Source organism: Paramisgurnus dabryanus, chromosome 1 (genome assembly GCF_030506205.2).
Source record: "Paramisgurnus dabryanus chromosome 1, PD_genome_1.1, whole genome shotgun sequence".
NCBI classification, from domain to species: Eukaryota; Metazoa; Chordata; class Actinopteri; order Cypriniformes; family Cobitidae; genus Paramisgurnus; species Paramisgurnus dabryanus.
Genome location: NC_133337.1, coordinates 9,520,396 through 9,542,375, shown reverse-complemented (window position 1 = coordinate 9,542,375; position 21,980 = coordinate 9,520,396). Strand labels below are relative to the sequence as shown.

At 46.0% G+C, this 21,980-nt stretch overlaps 1 protein-coding gene across 9 annotated transcripts in view; it reads left to right on the top strand.

The window, feature by feature from the left end:
- LOC135746992 (cystine/glutamate transporter-like) overlaps positions 1–21,489 on the top strand; it is a 33,895-nt gene extending 12,406 nt beyond the window's left edge. For 4 of the 9 annotated variants that reach the window (XM_065265652.2, XM_065265654.2, XM_065265656.2 and 1 more), the window contains exons 2-14: positions 1,899–1,963; positions 4,607–4,868; positions 5,138–5,264; positions 5,347–5,462; positions 8,056–8,181; positions 8,492–8,591; positions 8,673–8,717; positions 19,236–19,359; positions 19,457–19,560; positions 19,704–19,800; positions 19,882–20,031; positions 20,125–20,302; positions 20,938–21,489. In XM_065265652.2, coding sequence (XP_065121724.1) covers positions 4,628–4,868; positions 5,138–5,264; positions 5,347–5,462; positions 8,056–8,181; positions 8,492–8,591; positions 8,673–8,717; positions 19,236–19,359; positions 19,457–19,560; positions 19,704–19,800; positions 19,882–20,031; positions 20,125–20,302; positions 20,938–21,002 — 1,473 coding nt within the window. In that variant the 5' untranslated portion in view covers positions 1,899–1,963; positions 4,607–4,627 and the 3' untranslated portion in view covers positions 21,003–21,489. Of the gene's footprint in view, positions 1–1,898; positions 1,964–4,547; positions 4,869–5,137; positions 5,265–5,346; positions 5,463–8,055; positions 8,182–8,491; positions 8,592–8,672; positions 8,718–19,235; positions 19,360–19,456; positions 19,561–19,703; positions 19,801–19,881; positions 20,032–20,124; positions 20,303–20,937 lie in introns of all 9 variants that reach the window. The other 5 variants (XM_065265647.2, XM_065265650.2, XM_065265649.2 and 2 more) reach the window with 2 other exon arrangements.
- The last annotated feature ends 491 nt before the right edge of the window (positions 21,490–21,980 follow it).

Genomic DNA, 21,980 nt, shown 5'->3' with positions numbered 1-21,980 from the left:
TCCGATGACGGATGAAGGGCATCTCGGGTTAGGAGAAATGGTCTTCCCCAGAAATGCTTCCAATTGTCTATAAACCCTACGTTATGCTGAGGGCACCACTTTGACATCCATCCATTGAGAGACACTAATCTACTATGTGTTTCATCTCCCCGGTAGGCGGGGAGGGGACCAGAGCATATTACATTGTCTGACATTGTTTTTGCAATTTCACACATCTCCTTAATATTATCTTTGGTGATTTCCGACTGGCGGAGCCTAGTGTCATTCGTGCCGGCGTGAATAACAATCTTAGAAAACTTCCGCTTAGCATTAGCCAGCACTTTAAGTTTGGATCTAATGTCAGACGTTCTGGCTCCCGGTATACAGTCGACTATGGTGTTTGGTGCCTCAATGTTAGTGTTCCTGAGTATAGAATCTCCAATGACCAGGGCACTTTTAAAAGGTGTTTCAGCTGGTATACTCCTTAGGGGATCGAATCTGTTAGAAATTGTCGTTACGTTATGGGTCTTAGAAGGACGCCTTATATGACTATGCCGCCTAACAGTCACCCAGTTTGACCGCCGACTTGACTCTGATGACGGAACCGAGCCATGTGTATTTTGATAAACACTATGCGCGCTCGATACAGTATTTGTAATATTTATATTAGCATCTGATGTCGGAACCGAGCCATTAGTTTTTTCGCTCGATAGATTATTTGCGACAGTAACATTAGCGGTTTTGCTATCCTCAACTAGCGTTCGGATGCGCGATTCTAGTTCAGCAACCTTCTCAGTTAACCTTAATACTTCAATACACTTAGTGCATGTAAACCCCTCTATGCTAACAGCAGAAGCTAAACTATACATGTGGCAAGTAGTACATGTTACAATAACAAGCGGAGTCTTACCGCTTTCATGCTGGGCGATGGCGTCTTCGTTTACCCGAACGCGGTCCCCGGAGCTGCATCGCGTGGGGTGTTCGGTTGTGACATGCCTCGGTCGCCTGCGAACGTCTGGGGCCAGGGTGATGTTTGGCTTGCCGAATCTACGAAGGCCGGGCAGCGGTTCCTCCACAGCTTCCCGATCGCTTTCATGTCGTTCACGGTCCGTGAAGCTGCATCGCGTGGAATGCATGTTTGTTGCTCGCTTGTGGACGTCGGAAGGCAGGCTGAAGTGGGCGCTGTACCTCGCCTTGGATCTGCTAAAACCGGGAAACAACTCATCCACAGCTTCCCGCTCCTACATACTAGCATACTACAGAATTTAAGACTTTTTAAGGATCTCGGACACCATAAAAAAGACCAGGCAGCCCCCAACCAGTAACAGTTTATGGTTAAGCTTCCCTTTGGGACTTCATCTAAATCTCATAGTAATCTATGTGGTCACTGGTAGACTTTTTGTTAAATTATTTTTACTAAACTCAAGGTTTTTTATGTTAATGTTTATTGGAAATGAACTTAGCTGCTTCAATAAGAAAAGGGGGTCTTAATGGAGGATTTTTGTGTCCAGCCGAGCACACACACACACACACACACACACACACACACACACACACACACACACACACACACACACACACACACACACACACACACACACACACACTCTGGTTTCCATGTTATGTGGGGACATTCCATAGACATTTTATACTTATATATTTCTGCTACTTCAGATTTTTAATAAACATCAATTTGTACATTGGTATTTCTATCTTTGTGGGGACAATTGGTCCCCACAATGTGATAATTATCAGGTACACACACACACAAACACACACAGCACAGTGCCACATGGCTTTGACCCCCTAAACGGCTTTAATTTCTTGTGTTGGGTAAACTGCTAGCATTGTTTCTTGTCCGAGTCCTGGGTTGGATGTATGAGTTTGGTTACTTTGCAACTTACTTTTTTACTTTGCAGCCAGAGAGGAGGTAAAAACAAGCAACAGACTCATCTCACCATTAGACAATCATCACCTCTGATCAGTGAGTAGAAATTATAAAAGATTTGCATTTTTCCTTTAACTATTTAAAGTAATTAAAAGCAAACTTACAACATTCCAAACAATGATATTTTGCATGACATTTTGTTTTCTTGCTTAGTGAGACAGCCTCCTTTAAAGTGCTTAGGGATATAAATGTTTCTGTGTAATTTTCTTAAAATTAAAATTTTGCTGTAAAGTGTCTTTGGAAAAATTCACATTAGGGAGAACTTGAGATATGTGAGCAATTGCATATATATCCAGAAGGTCCAAAGGTCTGTCATGAAATGAGAAAGTATTTTTTGTGTAATTTAAATCAATTTGGTCAATACTTTACAAAACACTTTACAATACTTTACGTTATATTAACATTAGGCTAAATCTACACCCTAAGAAAGGATGTGTTAATTTTTTTTACACATGTGGTATGCCATTTAACACATTATGTGTTGATTTTGTGTTCAAATGAATAAAAGGGACAACACAAGATGTGTTCCAAAAATAACACAAAGATGTGTCTAGTTAAGGACAACACATGTGTTGTCCTTAACTAGACACAAAGGGGTGGTTTCCTGGACAGAGATTATCTTAAACCAGGACTAGGCCTTAGTTTAATTAGGAAATGTAACTAGTTTTAAAAAACATGCCTTACTAAAACTTACTTGTGTGCAATTTGACGCAAAACAAAGAGTACTGATGTATTAAGATATGTCAGTGCAAGTTGTTTTCAGTTTGGACAGCTCTTACATTTTTTTTTAGTCTATCCCATAGTATATCCCAGTAGGACTAGTCTAATTCCTGTTTGGGTTTTTTAACACAACCGTTTTAACAATGTACTAACAATAATAAACAACATTAGTGTTTGTTCATGTTAGTTTACTGCATTAACTTATGTTAACAGTGTTTGATATAAAATTAACATATCAATTAACATGATATAAATAAACATGAGGATAGTAAATGCTCTTTAAATGAAAAATTTAAATTTATTTCAGACCTGTTTTTATGCCCTTCCTAACAGCAATAAAATCTGACCTTTCATACAAAGGAGTCAACGTCATAGATTTGTATATTGGATTTATTAACACAGTAATTTTCCATTAACACCGTAATTTTAACTCTGCTAAATTTGCTGTGTATTGGATTAGTAATCTAAAAACAATGCAGAATCCAAAATATTTCTTATTTATTTGATATCATAATGGCCAGGTTTTTAAAGACAAGGCATAAATCTAGTTCCAGACTAAAATGCTTTGAGCTGTCTTAACTGATAAAATTTAGCCCTGACATATCTTAAAATATATTTCTCAAGATGCACACCCGCCATCTTTATTCTAAGTAATATTTATAAATGCTACTTAAAGGTACACTCCGCTTTTTTTAAAAAAAAGGCTCATTTTCCAGCTCCCCAGTTAAACAATTGAGTTTTACCAGTTTGGAATCCATTCAGCTGATCTGCGGGGCTGGCTGTACCACTTTTAGCATAGCTTAGCACAAACCATTGAATCTGATTAGTCCATTAGCATCACGCTCAAAAATGACCAAAGAGTTTCGATATTTTTCCTATTCAAAACTTGTCTCTTCTGTAGTTACATCGTGTACTAAGACCGACAGAAAATTAAAAGTTGCGATTTTCTAGGCTGATAGGGCTATGAACTATACTCTCATTCTGGTGTAATAATCAAGGACTTTGCTGCTGTAAGATGGCTGCAGTAGGTGCAGTGATTTTACGCAGGGCTGAAAATAGTCCCCTTGATAACTTTCAATAGCTGGCGACTATTGCCCTGTCCCAAATGGCACACTCCGGACTTGTGGACTTCCTCATAGTCCACACTTTGATGACATCATGTAGTGCAGACCCTAGGGACCCTTGACGCGAGTCCAAGAGGGTGCACCGAAGTTGTATTTTGGGACAGACTGGAGCTTCACGCCAGAAATGGGAAGAGAAGTTCCCCATCAGTGTGAACTCTTTCGCAAGGACTTCTGGGTTGGTAGAGTGTGCGAAGCCTGCTGCACAAATAAATGAAGAAAAGACAATGGTGTGTGTGCAAATGCTGGCTATTGCCTTTGTGTAATTGTTTGTAGTGTAGTTTCCTGTCTCAACATTTTCACGCGCATGCGTTGTCGTACGTGGACGGTCAAATTTTGGGCAGTGCGCGGATGCCCTCAGACCCTCCTGATGATAAAAAAATGACCTCATGCGGACGGCGCGGATACGCAGACATCCCTAGTACACCTTCAGCCGGGCGGTTCTCAAGGTAGAGGGCGGGATTCTCTTGGTGCCAGAGGGGCCCCAGTTTTATGACATTTTATAAGGTATATGAATTTATCATAAATTCTGCGTAATTAAACCTCAGAACAATTAGGCTACTAACCAACAGCACTTCATTGGATCATTAAATATGTTTTGTTTTATTCAAATTCTAAGTTTGAGATTGTTTTATGACATACATTTTCGTGGGGACAAAAGGATGCACCCTAGACAAACCAAAAAGTTTGATAACCACTGATTTAAGCATTGTCTCTGAAACCGGGCCAATGTTTCTTTGTTTTACATGTTTCTAAATCATAAGCCTCTCTATTGACAGATTTCAAGTCATTGAGAATATATTTGGAGCTCATGCAAATGTGTGTATGCTCTGCAAAGAACTGAATTGACCGCTGAAGAATGGAGGTCTCCAGACGACAGCCCAAAGCTGAGCAGTTGACAGATGAAGGGACAGAGAAGACAAAAGATGAAGCGGTTCATCTGAGGAGGAGTATAGGTCTGCTGCCGTCCATTTCTTTTATCATTGGCACTGTGATTGGCAGTGGGATCTTCATCGCTCCTAAAGGTGTTTTGATGAATTCGGGCAGTGTTGGAGTCTCTCTTATTGTCTGGATTCTGTGTGGGGTTCTGTCTCTGTTTGGTGAGTGATGTCTTCAGTGCTTGTACCCACACTCTTAGAAAAAGTACAAAAGCTCTCATTTTAGTGTGAGCACATATTGGTGCCAAGCCTATACATATCCATACCTATATGTTACATATTGGGGGCTTTTTAAATGGTTCTGCCCTAGTGAAAGCTTTTGTACTGTGTGTAAATATTCAACTATTGTGAAATTCACTTCTTAATATGCTACTGCTTAAAATGTCACCTCATTGGTTTGTGTCTGAGGTCTCTCCGGTGTTCTTGTCCAGGTGCTCTGTGCTATGCTGAACTGGGCACAACCTTTACGAAGTCGGGGGGTCACTACACCTACCTGTTGGAGACCCTGGGTCCTCTGCCTGCCTTTCTGCGGCTTTGGACTGAATACCTATTAATCAGGTGTGCGTACACTGTCTTTGCATTTTGTTGTGTTTGCTGAATTTGTTATGTGAAACCACACACTTACCACATTTGGTTTCAGACCTGCGGTGAGCTCCTACATGTCTCTAGCATTCGGACGTTATGTAGTCGAGCCGTTTTTCATTCCTTGTGCGGCTCTGACCGTTCTGGTCAAACTCGTCAGCATCTTTGCAGTCTGTAAGTTGATTTTTCAGACCAATGCATCAGTAAGGCTGGACTTTAAGGGGCAGTTTCCCAGGCAGAGCTTAAGCCTATTCCTAGAACAAACTTAAATTTTAGTGTTGTCTTGATCAAAAACAACTTGCTCTGATATATCTTAAAATATATCAGTGCAAGTGTCTTAAGATGCACATCAATAGTGTTTATTTATAAATTATGCTTTTAAAAATGACTTAAATATCCTAATTTAACTAAGGCCTTGTCCTGGTTTAAACCACCCCTGAGAGTCTACCATACACTGTAAAACCCGAAAATTCAGAGTACTCAAAAAGTTTGTGGAAACCAATTACCTATAAAGATATAAGTAAACCGAATCAAAAGTTTTAAGCAAATAATATTTTTAAATTACAATTAATCCAAACTTAAAAGTTTATATTTCATTGTATTTCATATTAAAATACACTATACTTAAAACTAAGTATAGTAATGTTAAAGTAGTGTTTAGTGGGGAAATAAGTATTGAACGTGTCAACATTTTTTCCAATGAGGTTTTTCACATAACGATTTCACCAGACATCAGTATTACCTCAAGTAATCAACAGATATAAAGAATTAACAGCATTAAAGGCAGGGTGCATGATTCTTGAAAAACACTTTGGAAAAGGGAGTCAGGCCGAGTACCAAATCACACTTGTAGCCAATCAGCAGTAAGGGGCGTGTCTACTAAGCGACATCGTAGCCTGGGTTGCGTATGTATGGGGCGGGTCTATCAAAAGAAGGTCCAGATTCTGTTGCGGTAGGGATGTGTTTGTTTAGGTAATTTGAAATATCAACATTGGCTTTTAGAGATCATGCACCCCGGCTGTCGCAATAATGGCTATATCGACTTATCGCACGATAAGTGAACATGACCTGGGTACTTTTTTTGGGGGGAGAGAGAGAGAGAGAGGCGATATATTGCCATAGTGTTTACATGTGTGTTTGTTTTTATAACAATGAATGTCATTAGCATTTTAGCTGATGGTGATTGCCTGTGTCATTTCTGTCTACTGTCTGTCTCTGTAGAGTTACACGCGGTGACCTCACTCATTAATTCCAAATTATACTAAGGCCTAGTCCTGGCTTAAGCTACCCCCTGTCCGGGAAACCACTACCTAGTACAGGTGTGGGCATTCCTGGTTCTCAAGGGCCACTGTCCTTCAAAGTTTAGCTTAAGTTTAGCTTCAATGTTTAACAGGCCTACACAGCGCCTTTAAAGTCCATAAATAAAGTTATGTGCAATAAAGTTGAATGACACAGGAAAAACTATTGAACACGTAAAGAAAAAGCTACCAAGCAAGGAACCAGCTGAAATCCATAAGTATTTAGAAAGTAATTACATTCCTGTTTGTGCAAATTATTACCAGCTGGGTTAGTAAATTGATGAGCTATAAAAATGCTTTTCGTTACCAAGGTGTTACATAAGAAACATCTCATAATGGGTAAAAGCAAAGAGCACTCTCAAGACCTTTCATCACAACCACCACAAGTTTGTAATTATAAAGGGTATGAATTGACATCACTTTTCCATGTGACCACGCTGGAACTCGCCATGTTGAGTGGCAAACTTTCAACAAATTTTTTGAAAAGAATAAAAAAAAAGTTCAACAAAATGGCTGGTTTTCATAGTGGCAGTAAAACTGACTATTATCAGCTTAAATTAAATTTAGTTGGACTTGATAGCAGAGGTGGACAGTGCTTAGTTACATTAGTTACATTTTCCAAGCATCTCAGGTGTTCAATAAGGAGACATCTAAAACATTCTGGGAGAGGGTCCTCGAGGACCAGGATTGGGAAACACTGCTCTAAAGCATATTATCATACTGTGTATTCTTAAATATTGCATATTAAAAATTATTTAATACCTAATTACATTAAAATTGTGTACTTTTACTTGAGTAAAAGTATGTTAATGTACTACTACTTAAATATTAAATGTAAAAGAAAAACTTGCATTTAAGAAATGTAATAGAGTAAAAATTATGATGATATGCTTTGGAATGTATGTTTTTCAAAAACAAACACAAATAAAATACAAATACTTGAAAAAATACTTTTAAGTAGAAAGTAAAACCTCTGCTTGATAGTGACCCTAGCAACTTATCAACCCACCTGTGTTCTGTGGACGTTGGCATGAACGATCCATTTACTTCTCCATTCGTTGTTTTTTGTCAGTCTGTAAAACAATAGCTCTGAATTCTTGTTAATCTGTTAGTACAGTCTATCGCACAACAGCTGTTTCCCATTTTGACGCATTTTCACAGTGTTTTCGCTGATTTCACACTGTGTGCTAATTCTGCCGCTCTTTCTTTTGCCACTCATTGGGTGTAACCGCAGTCACTTTCTCCAAAGGTGACATCACATCCATACCCTCTATTTGCAGTGTTTAAAATGAGTCTATTGTATCGAAATTACTCCGTTTAAAGATATAAATAAAAATTTTGAGCTGGCAAAGTTCTTTGACTCATTTTATTTGAGTTTGTGGAAATCATTGAACCTACATAAACTCTTTAAGTTGAATAAACTTTTTTTATTGGTTTAAAACTTGATGCAAACTTTTCTTATTATACAGCATTCGTGGTGGTAGTAAACTGCTGGAGTGTGTCTTTAGTTGCTCGTACGCAGGTGACGCTGACGGTCATCAAGCTGTTCGCTTTGATTCTGATCATCATTCCAGGAATCATGGCTTTGGTTAATGGTGAGAATCATATTGAATCATACTGTTTAATCTAAGGCAGTACATTACATTTACGCACCTGGCAGATGATCCTGTGTAGCTCAGCATTGTGTTAGCAGTGGAAAAAGTCATGGGTTGAACCCAGGGAACTACCAAATGCATAATTGTAAATGGTTCAATCGATTTATTTTATCAGTATGTGTGTTCTTAGGGTTTAAACCCATGACGTTTGCATTGCTAACCTAATGCTTCACCCATTGAGCCATAAGAATTCAATTCAGGGTCTTTCATAAGCAGGAAATTAACTTGATGTTTTCATTATTTGTTACAGGCAAAACTGCAAATTTCCAGGATGCATTTGACTCTAAATCTTTATCGGTGACCAAACTTCCGCTGGCTTTTTTTTCTGGATTATATGCATATGGTGGATGGTTGGTATGAACTGTGACATATTTAAATCCAGAGGAAAGGGTTTAAAACATCTACTTAATTGTTTTTATTTTTGTTCACAGGTTTTATTTAAACTTCGTAACTGAAGAGATCATTAACCCCAACAGGTATTTAAAACAGCTTTGCAGCATGATATTAGTTATTCTTAAAGCAACACTATGTAGTTTTTTTTACCTTTAAATAATGTCTCTAAAATTATTTCAGTGATAGAACAACTTGTAACTGGACAAATTGTACTGTTGCTGCAACCTGAGCAGCCTCCTAGCTGCTACAAGCACACTCTGAAAGTGGCGGTGGAGGGTAGGAAACACAGCCCCGCCCCTCCCCTGCCTGCAGAAGAGTGTCTGATACCAGGCACTGTTGCGCATTTCAACCACATGGGGGAGCTGTAAGTCATTTTTACATGGAAACTACATAGTGTTGCTTTAAAAGTCATGAAATTTTCTCAAATGTTTTTGCTCTTGTATGTGTCACAAGGTGACGATCTTTTGGGCGGAACCGAAAGTCGGGAAACTTTGGTTCCGCCCGGATGTTTCCGCCCAGACCGGGAAGAGGAAACACCGGACATCCGGTAGCATCACGAGGGCTGTAATCAGCGAAATAGAGTGCAGCTGTGGGCGTTTAAGAGAAACGCCGGTTGATTGGAGGATTACAGCACACAGAGGAGTATTTTAGACCAGTGTAAATCACAGTTTGGGTGTCTAGTGTGTGAGTTGAGGTACGGAGCTGTGCTCGTCCGGTACACGTTGGCAGTTGGTTGCACTTTCTCTCTTTCTCTCTCGTAGTTCTCAGTGGATGCTATCGTAAGAGGAAGCCCTGTGGGTAGGAGCAAACACGAGATTGTGACACGCTTGGAGTAACCAAGGAGGAAGGAAACGAAGCAGTTTGTAAACTATTTTCCAGGAGGACCGCTGTGAGTATTGGCTCTGGATTTAACTGAAACATAACTACTAACCTGTGTATTATCGAACGCCTCCAGGAAGGCGGCCCTACCCCTGATCTAGCGTGGTAGGTGAGCCGCAGGAATAAGTGGATTGAGCAGCCGTAGCAGCAGAACCAAAAGCTCCGACCGTAGTACCATCGCCCCCATCCGACCTTAGTGAAGTGGAGGACGTCGGACGTCTTGTGTGTACACTTGTAGTGTGGTGGGTGAGGCTATGTCATTTTGAAAAACCTTTCACGTTGAAGTGGTGCTGTGTATTTGCTGTGGGTTGCTGTGCAAGTGCTGTGTGTCTTGTCAGACGTACCCCGCATCATCCTTCTACTGAGGAGGAGACGGAGAGGCTGACGGTTGTGAGTAACCTTAATTATTGTGTGCTGGGTGCGATTCAAGTGTAAAGTGACGGCGTGGGTTTTGGAAGGCGCCCCGCCTGTGTGTCGACAGTTACAGAGTGTGGCGGTGAAGACTTGGAAGCTGGCAGTGCATGTGTGAGTACTACCTCGAACCTGTATATTGCTATTTTACCTGTGTGTTCTATCTTGTGGCAGAGCGAGAGGCGAAGTAGTTCCGCCGCCCCGTGGCCTCTACAAAGGGGCGCCCCTGTCCGGTATTCGATCGGCCTACGGGCATTGAGGATAGGGCAGCGCTCGGCCCGGTGAGACGGTGTGACAGTTCGCCCCCTGCTGATCAGTGCATCCGCCGAGAGGGTTTTTGCCCCCGGCGACCCCTAGGAAAACAATCGTCGTTGCCTTTCTGTGCAGGTCAGCTGTCGTAAGCCCGCCCTCGTATATTGTCGAACAGAACGCCGTACAACGAACTGAGAACAGTCATACCTGCCCCGAGCTGTCAACCGCAGAGAGGTGAGAAGTATCCAAGTTGCACTAACTGTGTTATTGTGTCCAAGCTGCCTGTAAAGGAAGAGAGAACGAGAGTGAATGTCAGTAGAACGAACTGTGAACAGTCATACATGCCCCGAGCTGTAAACAGCAGAGAGGTGAGAAGTATCCAAGTTGCACTAACTGTGTTATTGTGTCCAAGCTGCCTGTAAAGGAAGAGAGAACGAGAGTGAACGTCAGTAGAACGAACTGTGAACAGTCATACCTGCCCGAGCTGTAAACAGCAGAGAGGTGAGAAGTATCCAAGTTGCACTAACTGTGTTATTGGGTCCAAGCTGCCTGTAAAGGAAGAGAGAACGAGAGTGAACGTCAGTAGAACGAACTGTGAACAGTCACACATGCCCCGAGCTGTAAACAGCAGAAAGGTGAGAAGCATCCAAGTTGCACTAACTGTGTTATTGTGTCCAAGCTGCCTGTAAAGGAAGAGAGAACGAGAGTGAACGTCAGTAGAACAAACTGTGGACAGTCCTACACGCCCCGAGCTGGAAGCAGCAGAGAGGTGAGAAGTACCCAAGTTACACTAACTGTGTTGTCGTGTCCAAGCTGTCTGTAAAGGGAGAAAAGAGACGGGAGTGAATGTCCGGAGAGTGACCTGTGGGAAAGAACCATACTTACCAAGAGCTAACAGCAAACCGACCGGTGAGGACGATCCTAGTCCAGGTTACGCGAGCCTCTACGTCCCAGTCGAAATCTGTGGAAAGAAACACAAAGTGGAGTGAGAAGTGAAGTATCGGCCAACGTGACACAGGTACCGCAGTTAGAAGGAGAGATAACGCCCCAAGTTCACACTATTTTGTCTTTGCCTCCAGGAGAGAAGAGGAGGGCGCCACGGATAGCGGAGTTGGCAGGAGCCTGTGTCCCCTGTCCCCTCTCCCCTTATATCTTGGTCACCAGCCCCTGGAACCCCCGTTGCCCTCTTCCCCCTTCTGCCACTTTTCCGTGCTGTGGTCTGCCTGGAAGGCAGAGAGGCAGCTAGTTTTAATTGCCCCTTTCCCCATTCCCCCAGTTATTTTAAATATTTAAATAAAGTTTGTTTTAATACTTACCTGCTCTCGTGTTGTTTGGTCATTGGGTTTGGCTTTGGGGACCTCCTCGAGGTGGAAGTTGAGAAGGGGCGTGGCGTTAGGTTTAGTAGCCAGCCCCTGGCCGTGACAGATTTTGGCGTAGTCGGCAGGATTCCACCTCGAGTTGAGTAACCAGGGTCGCCCAATGACCGACAACGCGGGGCCCGCAGCCCCACCCCGTGCCACGTCCATCATCATGGGTAGCCCATGGATGCAGAAGTATGGAGGAGCGGAGTCAGAGGTCCGACTGACAGAGTGGAAGGCCCAACTAGAATATTTGGCTGACCTGCAGGGCCTCAGCGCCGCCCAGCGGCTCCAGTTTGTGTTAAACTCCCTAGAGGGAGAAGCCCGGCGAGAAGTGCAAGCCGCCCCTGAAGCAGTTAGAGCCACCGCCCAGACCGTATTCCAGTTTCTCACCGAACAATATGGTGACCACACCCCTGTAGCTGTCCTTCGGTCCCAATTTTTTTACGTTAAACAAGGCCCCCGACAAACCATTAGAGCATTTGCCCTGAGGCTGCGAGAGCAGTTTACCCGATTACAGGCCCGACGCGACCATGGGCTGGGAGACGGGGAGAACCTGCTACGTGACCAGTTCCTCCTGGGGATGAAGGAGGGCCCCGTGAGACAGAGCCTGCGGGTCCAGTTTCGGAGGGACCCCGGGCTCACCTTCGAAGACCTTAGGAAAGAGGCATTGGCCTTGGAAGGTGACGAGGTCGAAGTCAGCGAGGCTCCAGTATGCGCAGCGGTAAGCGAATTGGCACCCACACCACCTGAGCGGGCGGATTGGAAGCAGGCCTTGAAGGCAGAATTGCTGAAAGACGTCCAGGAACAGATATCGGAGCTGTCTAAAGCTCTCCTGGGAGAGTTGCGCCAAGGAAGGGCGCGGGAGGAACCGAGGCCGGCCCCCCGAGAACGAATATACTCGGAGCGAGGCCGAGAGCCGCCCGGACGTCCAGTCCGCTTTAACCGGCCCCGTTTTGAATGGGATGACCAAGGGCGGCCTATTTGCAATCGCTGTGGTAAACCAGGACATATCAGTCGCCAGTGTGGGCCTCGTAGGGCATCGGAAGGGGGTTTTTAGATCGGCCGGCCACAGTGGGTCGTGTGGCCGGGAACCCTCGGGAAGACCCCAGAAGAAATAATCCCAGGCACCAGATGATTGGGCATAGCCCAATAGCGGAGGTAAAAGTGTGTGGCAAGACAGTACAATGCCTGGTAGATACGGGCTCTCAGGTAACGTTGTTTGCAGAAAGCCTTTCACAAGAAATATTTGGGAAGAAAGGAGCACAAGGGGCAGAGGCCCCCTGGTTGACGTTGCGGGGTGCAAATGGCCTGGAGATCCCTTATGTCGGTTACCGACTAACGGACTTGGAAGTCCATGGGGTGTTAGTCCCCCAAAAAGGTGTGATCATTGTCGAAGACAGGTGTTTGGGTGCCCATCGAGCCCTACTAGGCATGAATGTCCTCTCTGAATGTTGGGAAGAATTATTTCAGGCTAGGCCTGGCCCCAGGATTCCACCTGCCGAGAGGCCCAAATGGGAGCGTGTAGTTGCCGACTGTCGTCGAGTCCAGATGGCCCAGGTCCGTAGAGACCGAGAAGAGGTAGGAAGAGTGATGTGTCGTTTTGCTTTGTCTATCCCCCCTAGAAGTGAGGCTATTGTGTGGGCGAGAGTGCCCCCTCGAGAAGTCGACCCGGAGGAGTGGGTATTGGTCGAGCCTCATGCAGACTGCCCTCAAGTGGAGGTAGCACGGGGCCTAGTGGCGGTCCGCCAGGGGAGAGTCCCCGTGAAAGTACGAAACGAACACCCCTATGCAGTCCACTTACATCGACACCAACGGCTGGCCCGACTAACGGCGGTCGCGCCCCATCAGGTGAGGGAGGAGAGAGACGTCAGTTTCCGTCAGGTGTGCCCCTCCGTGATTGAGGTGGCCCTGACACAGATGGATGCCCCCATGAGCAACGGCCAGAGTGAGGTGCCGGAACATCTTGAGGGTGAGTCGCTACGAGGGAAAAATTTGGAACCAGTACAGACACAGAAGCTCCAGGCGCTTCTTCGAAAATGGCAGCATGTGTTTGCAAGTCATGAGGAAGACTATGGGTGCACCAGAGTGGTGGAACATCATATCCCGACTGGGGACGCCGGGCCGAGCAGAGAGAGATATCGGCCGATTCCACCTACCCTATACACAGAGGTACGCACACTCTTGCAGGGCCTGTTGGAGCGGGGCATTGTTCGGGAGAGCAGTAGCCCGTGGGCGGCCCCCATCGTGCTTGTACAGAAGAAGTCAGGGGCCTGGAGGTTCTGTGTGGATTACCGTAAGCTTAACCTGGTAACCAAGAAAGACGCCTTTCCCCTACCGCGGATCGAAGACTCCCTTACCAGCCTCACGCAGTCCGCATGGTATTCCACTCTGGATCTGGCCAGCGGGTATTGGCAGGTGCAGGTGGCCAAGGCAGATCAAGAGAAGACCGCCTTCACGACCCCGTTTGGATTATTTGAGTGGGAACGGATGCCCTTCGGGCTTTGTAACGCTCCGGCCACGTTCCAGCGACTGATGCAGCGCTGTCTTGGAGGTCAGTTGATGAAGTCAGTTTTAGTATATTTGGATGATGTGATTGTGTATTCCCCAGATTTTGATTCCCACCTTCAGCACCTCGAAGAGGTCTTTCAGGCTATGGAAAGGTACGGGCTAAAGCTGCAACCTGATAAATGCCATCTGCTGAGGCGGGAAGTTCATTTCCTGGGTCACGTGGTCAGTGCCGCAGGGGTGTCCGTGGACCCCGGGAAGGTCTCTGTTGTGAAAGACTGGGTTGCACCCAAAACCGTAAGGCAGGTACGATCATTTCTGGGATTTGTGGGGTATTACAGACGATTCATCAAAGGCTTTTCAAAGATTGCTAAACCTCTTAACCAGCTGTTGGTTGGTACAGGGCGAAACCGGGGACGTGGGTCACCCTCAATCAACTGGGACGACCCTTGTGAGGCTGCGTTCCAGAAACTAAAGCAGGAACTGTTACAGGCACCTATTTTGGCATACGCAGACTTTACTAAACCCTTTGTTCTGTACACAGACGCAAGCAACCTGGGGCTGGGGGCCGTATTGGCCCAACGACATGAAGGAAGGGAGCGGGTGATCGCCTATGCGAGCCGAAGCCTCCACCCAGCGGAGAGAAACGATGCAAATTACAGCTCGTTTAAACTGGAGTTGCTGGCCTTGAAGTGGGCCCTAAGTGAAAAGTTTAAAGACTACCTTTGGGGTGCCAAGGTGACGGTAATTACGGATAATAACCCTCTGGTGCATTTGCAGACGGCGAAGTTGGGGGCCGTAGAGCAGCGGTGGGTAGCCCAGCTGGCCAACTTCGACTACCACTTGCAGTACCGACCGGGGCGCGAGCACACAAACGCTGATGTCCTTTCGAGACTGCCGGAGATGGACGACCCCGGGAGCCGGGGAAGAGGAGAGGAGAACAGCCCGAGGGAGGATTATATGATAGGGGCTGTGGATGCCCCAGGAGGGCAGCAAGAGGCCGTCCCTGGGAACTGGGGGTGGGACCCCTGTCGATGGATGGAGAGGCAAGCCCGGGATCAGGATGTGAGTCAGGTGAAGACGTGGGTGGAGCAGGGGCGACGACCGACGTCGCCAGAAAGACTAGCCCAGACGGAGACGGGGAGAAAACTGCTGGGGCAGTGGGACAAGCTAGAACTGCAGGAAGGAGTGCTGTGCAGAAAGGTCAGTGACCCGAAATTGGGCGAGGAGGTGCGCCAGATTGTGGTGCCCGCCGATCAGACGACAGCATTAGTCTCGGCCTACCATGATCAGCTGGGGCATCAGGGACAAGAGAGGACCCTATCACTGCTGCGCAGATTTTTCTATTGGCCAGGGCTGGAAGCCACGGTTCGTAGTTTGATCCAGGCGTGTCCCAGGTGTATGCTGTTCAAATCTCGGCGAGAGGCTCGAGCGCCGATGGTGCCCATCCAGGCTAAAGCCCCCCTCCACATTATGGCCATGGACTTCCTGACTCTGGGCCGGCCGCAAGACCGCTACCAAAACATCTTGGTAATCACCGACCTATTCACCAAATACGCATGGGCAGTCCCCACCCTCGACCAGACAGCTAATACCACCGCGATGGCCCTCTGGAGGAACGTCTTTCAGACATTTGGATGCCCGGAGTTCTTGCACTCGGATCAAGGGGCCAACTTCGAGTCAAAGGTAATCCGAGAGTTGTGCCAGTTGTATGGGTGTACTAAGACCCATACGACGTCGTACCACCCCCAGGGAAACGGCAGCTGCGAGAGGTTCAATCAGACCCTGTTGGGGTTACTGGGGACCCTGGATCAACGGCAGCAGAGCGACTGGGTGAGTGCCTTACCGAATCTACTACAGGCATACAATAATAGTGTACATAGTACGACGGGGTATGCCCCTACTTACCTGATGTTCGGCAGACATGTGCGGATGCCCACGGACCTGGTCTTAGGAGTGGTAGCCGGCCAGGAGGAAGTAAGCGTGACCGAGTGGGTGGGACGCCATCACCAGCGGCTACACTTTGCCTATGAACAGGTATCGCAGAGAATACGGACAACAGGAGAGAAGAACAAACGGTTGTATGACCGGACGGCCCGGGACGCCCCCCTGCTACCAGGAGAGCGGGTCTTGGCGAGGGACAACAGGCGCCAAGGCAAGGGAAAGTTAAGCGACCGCTGGGAGACCATCCCGTATGTAGTTTGTAGGCAGCAGAGACCGGGACAGCCGGTGTACACCATCCGGCCGGAAGGAAAGGCCGGCCCTGAGCGGGTGGTACACCGGAACATGATTCGCCCCTGCCCCAACTATCCCGAAGCCGCAGAGGAAAGGGCTGTGGAGCCGGTGCCGGCGGTCCCCTGGATGGAAGGATGGGCTGTGGTACCAGGCCGACCCGTGTTGGCGTTGCCCCCGGCTGCCCCGAGAGGGCAAGAGTTGGCACTTGAGCCAGCTGAACCCCCGGCCGCCCAGAGGCAGCGAGAGTTAGCACCCGAGCCGGCCGAACCCCCGGGACAACCAGAACCGGCACACGAACCAGCTGAACCTGATTCACCCGTGAGACGCTCCCAACGGGAGAACCGAGGCCACCCCCCTGCCCGCTACGGTGAGTGGACAACCCCGAGGCATTCTAGGGACTAGAATGCATTGGCGGGGGAGGATGTCACAAGGTGACGATCTTTTGGGCGGAACCGAAAGTCGGGAAACTTTGGTTCCGCCCGGATGTTTCCGCCCAGACCGGGAAGAGGAAACACCGGACATCCGGTAGCATCACGAGGGCTGTAATCAGCGAAATAGAGTGCAGCTGTGGGCGTTTAAGAGAAACGCCGGTTGATTGGAGGATTACAGCACACAGAGGAGTATTTTAGACCAGTGTAAATCACAGTTTGGGTGTCTAGTGTGTGAGTTGAGGTACGGAGCTGTGCTCGTCCGGTACACGTTGGCAGTTGGTTGCACTTTCTCTCTTTCTCTCTCGTAGTTCTCAGTGGATGCTATCGTAAGAGGAAGCCCTGTGGGTAGGAGCAAACACGAGATTGTGACACGCTTGGAGTAACCAAGGAGGAAGGAAACGAAGCAGTTTGTAAACTATTTTCCAGGAGGACCGCTGTGAGTATTGGCTCTGGATTTAACTGAAACATAACTACTAACCTGTGTATTATCGAACGCCTCCAGGAAGGCGGCCCTACCCCTGATCTAGCGTGGTAGGTGAGCCGCAGGAATAAGTGGATTGAGCAGCCGTAGCAGCAGAACCAAAAGCTCCGACCGTAGTACCATCGCCCCCATCCGACCTTAGTGAAGTGGAGGACGTCGGACGTCTTGTGTGTACACTTGTAGTGTGGTGGGTGAGGCTATGTCATTTTGAAAAACCTTTCACGTTGAAGTGGTGCTGTGTATTTGCTGTGGGTTGCTGTGCAAGTGCTGTGTGTCTTGTCAGACGTACCCCGCATCATCCTTCTACTGAGGAGGAGACGGAGAGGCTGACGGTTGTGAGTAACCTTAATTATTGTGTGCTGGGTGCGATTCAAGTGTAAAGTGACGGCGTGGGTTTTGGAAGGCGCCCCGCCTGTGTGTCGACAGTTACAGAGTGTGGCGGTGAAGACTTGGAAGCTGGCAGTGCATGTGTGAGTACTACCTCGAACCTGTATATTGCTATTTTACCTGTGTGTTCTATCTTGTGGCAGAGCGAGAGGCGAAGTAGTTCCGCCGCCCCGTGGCCTCTACAAAGGGGCGCCCCTGTCCGGTATTCGATCGGCCTACGGGCATTGAGGATAGGGCAGCGCTCGGCCCGGTGAGACGGTGTGACAGTTCGCCCCCTGCTGATCAGTGCATCCGCCGAGAGGGTTTTTGCCCCCGGCGACCCCTAGGAAAACAATCGTCGTTGCCTTTCTGTGCAGGTCAGCTGTCGTAAGCCCGCCCTCGTATATTGTCGAACAGAACGCCGTACAACGAACTGAGAACAGTCATACCTGCCCCGAGCTGTCAACCGCAGAGAGGTGAGAAGTATCCAAGTTGCACTAACTGTGTTATTGTGTCCAAGCTGCCTGTAAAGGAAGAGAGAACGAGAGTGAATGTCAGTAGAACGAACTGTGAACAGTCATACATGCCCCGAGCTGTAAACAGCAGAGAGGTGAGAAGTATCCAAGTTGCACTAACTGTGTTATTGTGTCCAAGCTGCCTGTAAAGGAAGAGAGAACGAGAGTGAACGTCAGTAGAACGAACTGTGAACAGTCATACCTGCCCGAGCTGTAAACAGCAGAGAGGTGAGAAGTATCCAAGTTGCACTAACTGTGTTATTGGGTCCAAGCTGCCTGTAAAGGAAGAGAGAACGAGAGTGAACGTCAGTAGAACGAACTGTGAACAGTCACACATGCCCCGAGCTGTAAACAGCAGAAAGGTGAGAAGCATCCAAGTTGCACTAACTGTGTTATTGTGTCCAAGCTGCCTGTAAAGGAAGAGAGAACGAGAGTGAACGTCAGTAGAACAAACTGTGGACAGTCCTACACGCCCCGAGCTGGAAGCAGCAGAGAGGTGAGAAGTACCCAAGTTACACTAACTGTGTTGTCGTGTCCAAGCTGTCTGTAAAGGGAGAAAAGAGACGGGAGTGAATGTCCGGAGAGTGACCTGTGGGAAAGAACCATACTTACCAAGAGCTAACAGCAAACCGACCGGTGAGGACGATCCTAGTCCAGGTTACGCGAGCCTCTACGTCCCAGTCGAAATCTGTGGAAAGAAACACAAAGTGGAGTGAGAAGTGAAGTATCGGCCAACGTGACACAGGTACCGCAGTTAGAAGGAGAGATAACGCCCCAAGTTCACACTATTTTGTCTTTGCCTCCAGGAGAGAAGAGGAGGGCGCCACGGATAGCGGAGTTGGCAGGAGCCTGTGTCCCCTGTCCCCTCTCCCCTTATATCTTGGTCACCAGCCCCTGGAACCCCCGTTGCCCTCTTCCCCCTTCTGCCACTTTTCCGTGCTGTGGTCTGCCTGGAAGGCAGAGAGGCAGCTAGTTTTAATTGCCCCTTTCCCCATTCCCCCAGTTATTTTAAATATTTAAATAAAGTTTGTTTTAATACTTACCTGCTCTCGTGTTGTTTGGTCATTGGGTTTGGCTTTGGGGACCTCCTCGAGGTGGAAGTTGAGAAGGGGCGTGGCGTTAGGTTTAGTAGCCAGCCCCTGGCCGTGACAGATGTTCTTGTTAGAACTCTTCCATTGGCCATCATTTTCTCCATGGTTACGGTTACTGTGTGTTATGTGCTGGTGAATGTGGCTTACTACACCATGATGACAGCAGATGAGCTCCTGATGTCAGATGCTGTGGCAGTGGTCAGTGGTGGATTGCAGACACTGGGGTTTCACTAAATCATAGGATTAGGTTTGGGGTGTATATGTGATGATGATTATGTAAATGCATTTCTTGCAGACATTTGCCGGTCGTGCTCTCCAGGGTTTGGCACCGGCCATGCCCGTACTGGTCGCAGTTTCTTGTCTTGGAGCTTTAAATGGAGGATTTTTTGGTTCAACCAGGTAAAGGTCCCACAGGCTGTCACCAATACCCAAAACTTTAATTTCTTGGAATTCTTCTGCCATTCCCAGAAGTAAGACAGAAGAAGTAAGTTTTGTTTGCAATGCTCTTGGTTAGTGACTTTTAGCTTATTTCATTTCTTTAGGATGATATTTGTGGGAGCCAGAGAGGGTCACATGCCAGGCATCTTCTCCATGATCCATATTCGCCGACAGACACCGCTACCTGCTATATTGTTTCTGGTACAATCACATGCATTCACCCATTTATCCACCCATGTCCCATTCCTCTGTCTTATCAGATTTTTCTCCTGGTGTTTGCAGTATCCTCTGGTGATCATTATGATAGCAAGAGGAGAGATCTATGAACTGATCAATTTTGCATCTTTCTCACGTTGGTTTTTCATCGCACTGGCAACCCTGGGGATGCTCATCCACCGATACAGATTCCCAGAACATCCAAGGCCATTAAAGGTTCATTAATAGGACTGAATAAATTAATCATTAATATTTAAACTAAGTTAAGTTTACATGATTCTTAAATCTTGGAACTGAATATCTGTTTAGGTTCCTCTGGTAATTGCCGTGATCTTCACCCTGGTGTGTTTCTTCATTGTGGGTTTGTCTTTGTATTCTGATCCCTGGAATACGGGGTTGAGCTGTGGCCTAACCCTCGCAGTTGTACCCTTGTATTACCTTACAATGAAGACATCGTGTATTCCTAACCGCTGGAAAAAAACCTTCAGTGAGTGTTTGTTGTTGTTAGCACTATAAATGAAAGCAACGCACTTAAATGCATTGAATAATGGGTTAACTTCATATCATTCATATTGGAGTTAAAGGGATGGTTCACCCAAAAATTCTGTCATAATTTTCTCATCCTCATGTATGAATTTCTTTTTTCTGATGAACACAAAAGAAGATATTTTGATAATATGGTAAGCACACTGCTGATTGTAACCATTGACTTCCATAGTAGGAAAATAAATATTATAGAAGTATTGCAACAAATGATGGTAAGCACACAGTTGACGATATTGAATTCCATCATATTTGTTTTTCCTACTATGGAAGTTGATGATTACAATCAGCTGTCTGGTTACCATTATTTATCAAAATATCTTCTTTTGGGTTCATCAGAAAAAGAAATTCATACAGGTTTAGAACTTATTAATATGTGTTAAAACTAAAGATGCACTGATACTACATGGTACTGGCTGTTTTTAAACTACCAACCGATAGCAGAGCATAACCCTGCTTTTATCATCCGATACCGATTAATGGCTGATATATGCATCTTATGCTTTTATAGTATAAATATTTTGGCATCAGCCGGCAAGGCTCGAGTCACTGACCTAATCTTACTTTCTTCTTCTCTAGACTATTTTAGCCTACAGCTGCAAATCCTTCTGGAGGTGACACAGCAAGAAGTTCAGACCTACTGATGGAGTCATCCTACAACAGTCATACAAGCTAAAAGGACTGCGAAAAATGTCAAGACTTTAAAGGAGAGTGCAGAATATATTAAAGACTTCTGTTTCAAACATTTATATTCAAAGACTGACTGATTATGTCATCAGAATATTTGGGTGGTTTTCCGGACAGGGATTAGCTTAAAGGCGGAGTGCACAATGTTTGAAAACGCTTAGGAAAAAGGAGTCGGGCCGACTACCCAAACACACTTGTAGCCAATCAGCAGTAAGGGGCGTGTCTACTAACCGACATCCTTGCCGGGGTTGGGTATGTGTGGGGCGGGTCTAACAAAAGAAGGTCCAGCTCCTATTGGGGTAGGGGTGTGTATGTTTAGGTGATTTCAAATGTCAACATTGAAAATAAATCAAAACAGAAACACTCACTGATGGTAATTTTTTTTAGAATAGTTTATAAATGTATACAGAAATGTAATTTGTTAGTTTATTGCAAGGTTTTAATAGGCCTTAGTTATTAAAGATAAGGTTAAAAAAATGATTTACTTACTCTATAAAATAATGTATATTAAACAGATAAAAACCACTGCTTATATATTTTCAAGTATTAATATACATGAAATAATTGAATTCAAACAGTACATTTACAGAAATATTGTACTTTTTTTAACCTTAAAATAGCTCTGCGGCCCTCCAATGAAATGTCAATCTCAGAAATGGCCTCAAGCCAGTTTGAGACCCGTGTTAGAGCATAAATAAAGCCTGCAAAATTATAAAGCTCAATGTTCAACTATACACTATACCAGCTACACAATCAAAACTCATCATGTATTTCTGAAGGAGGGACTTCGTAGAACAAGGAAGACATCAGCCTGTTTTTAGGACCGTGAAAACAGCGATATACAGATAAGTAAATTAAAAATACCAGATTGCGAGGAGATTCATAGAAACACCTATAGCTCAATGATAGAAAACAGCACAACATCTACCCTAGGG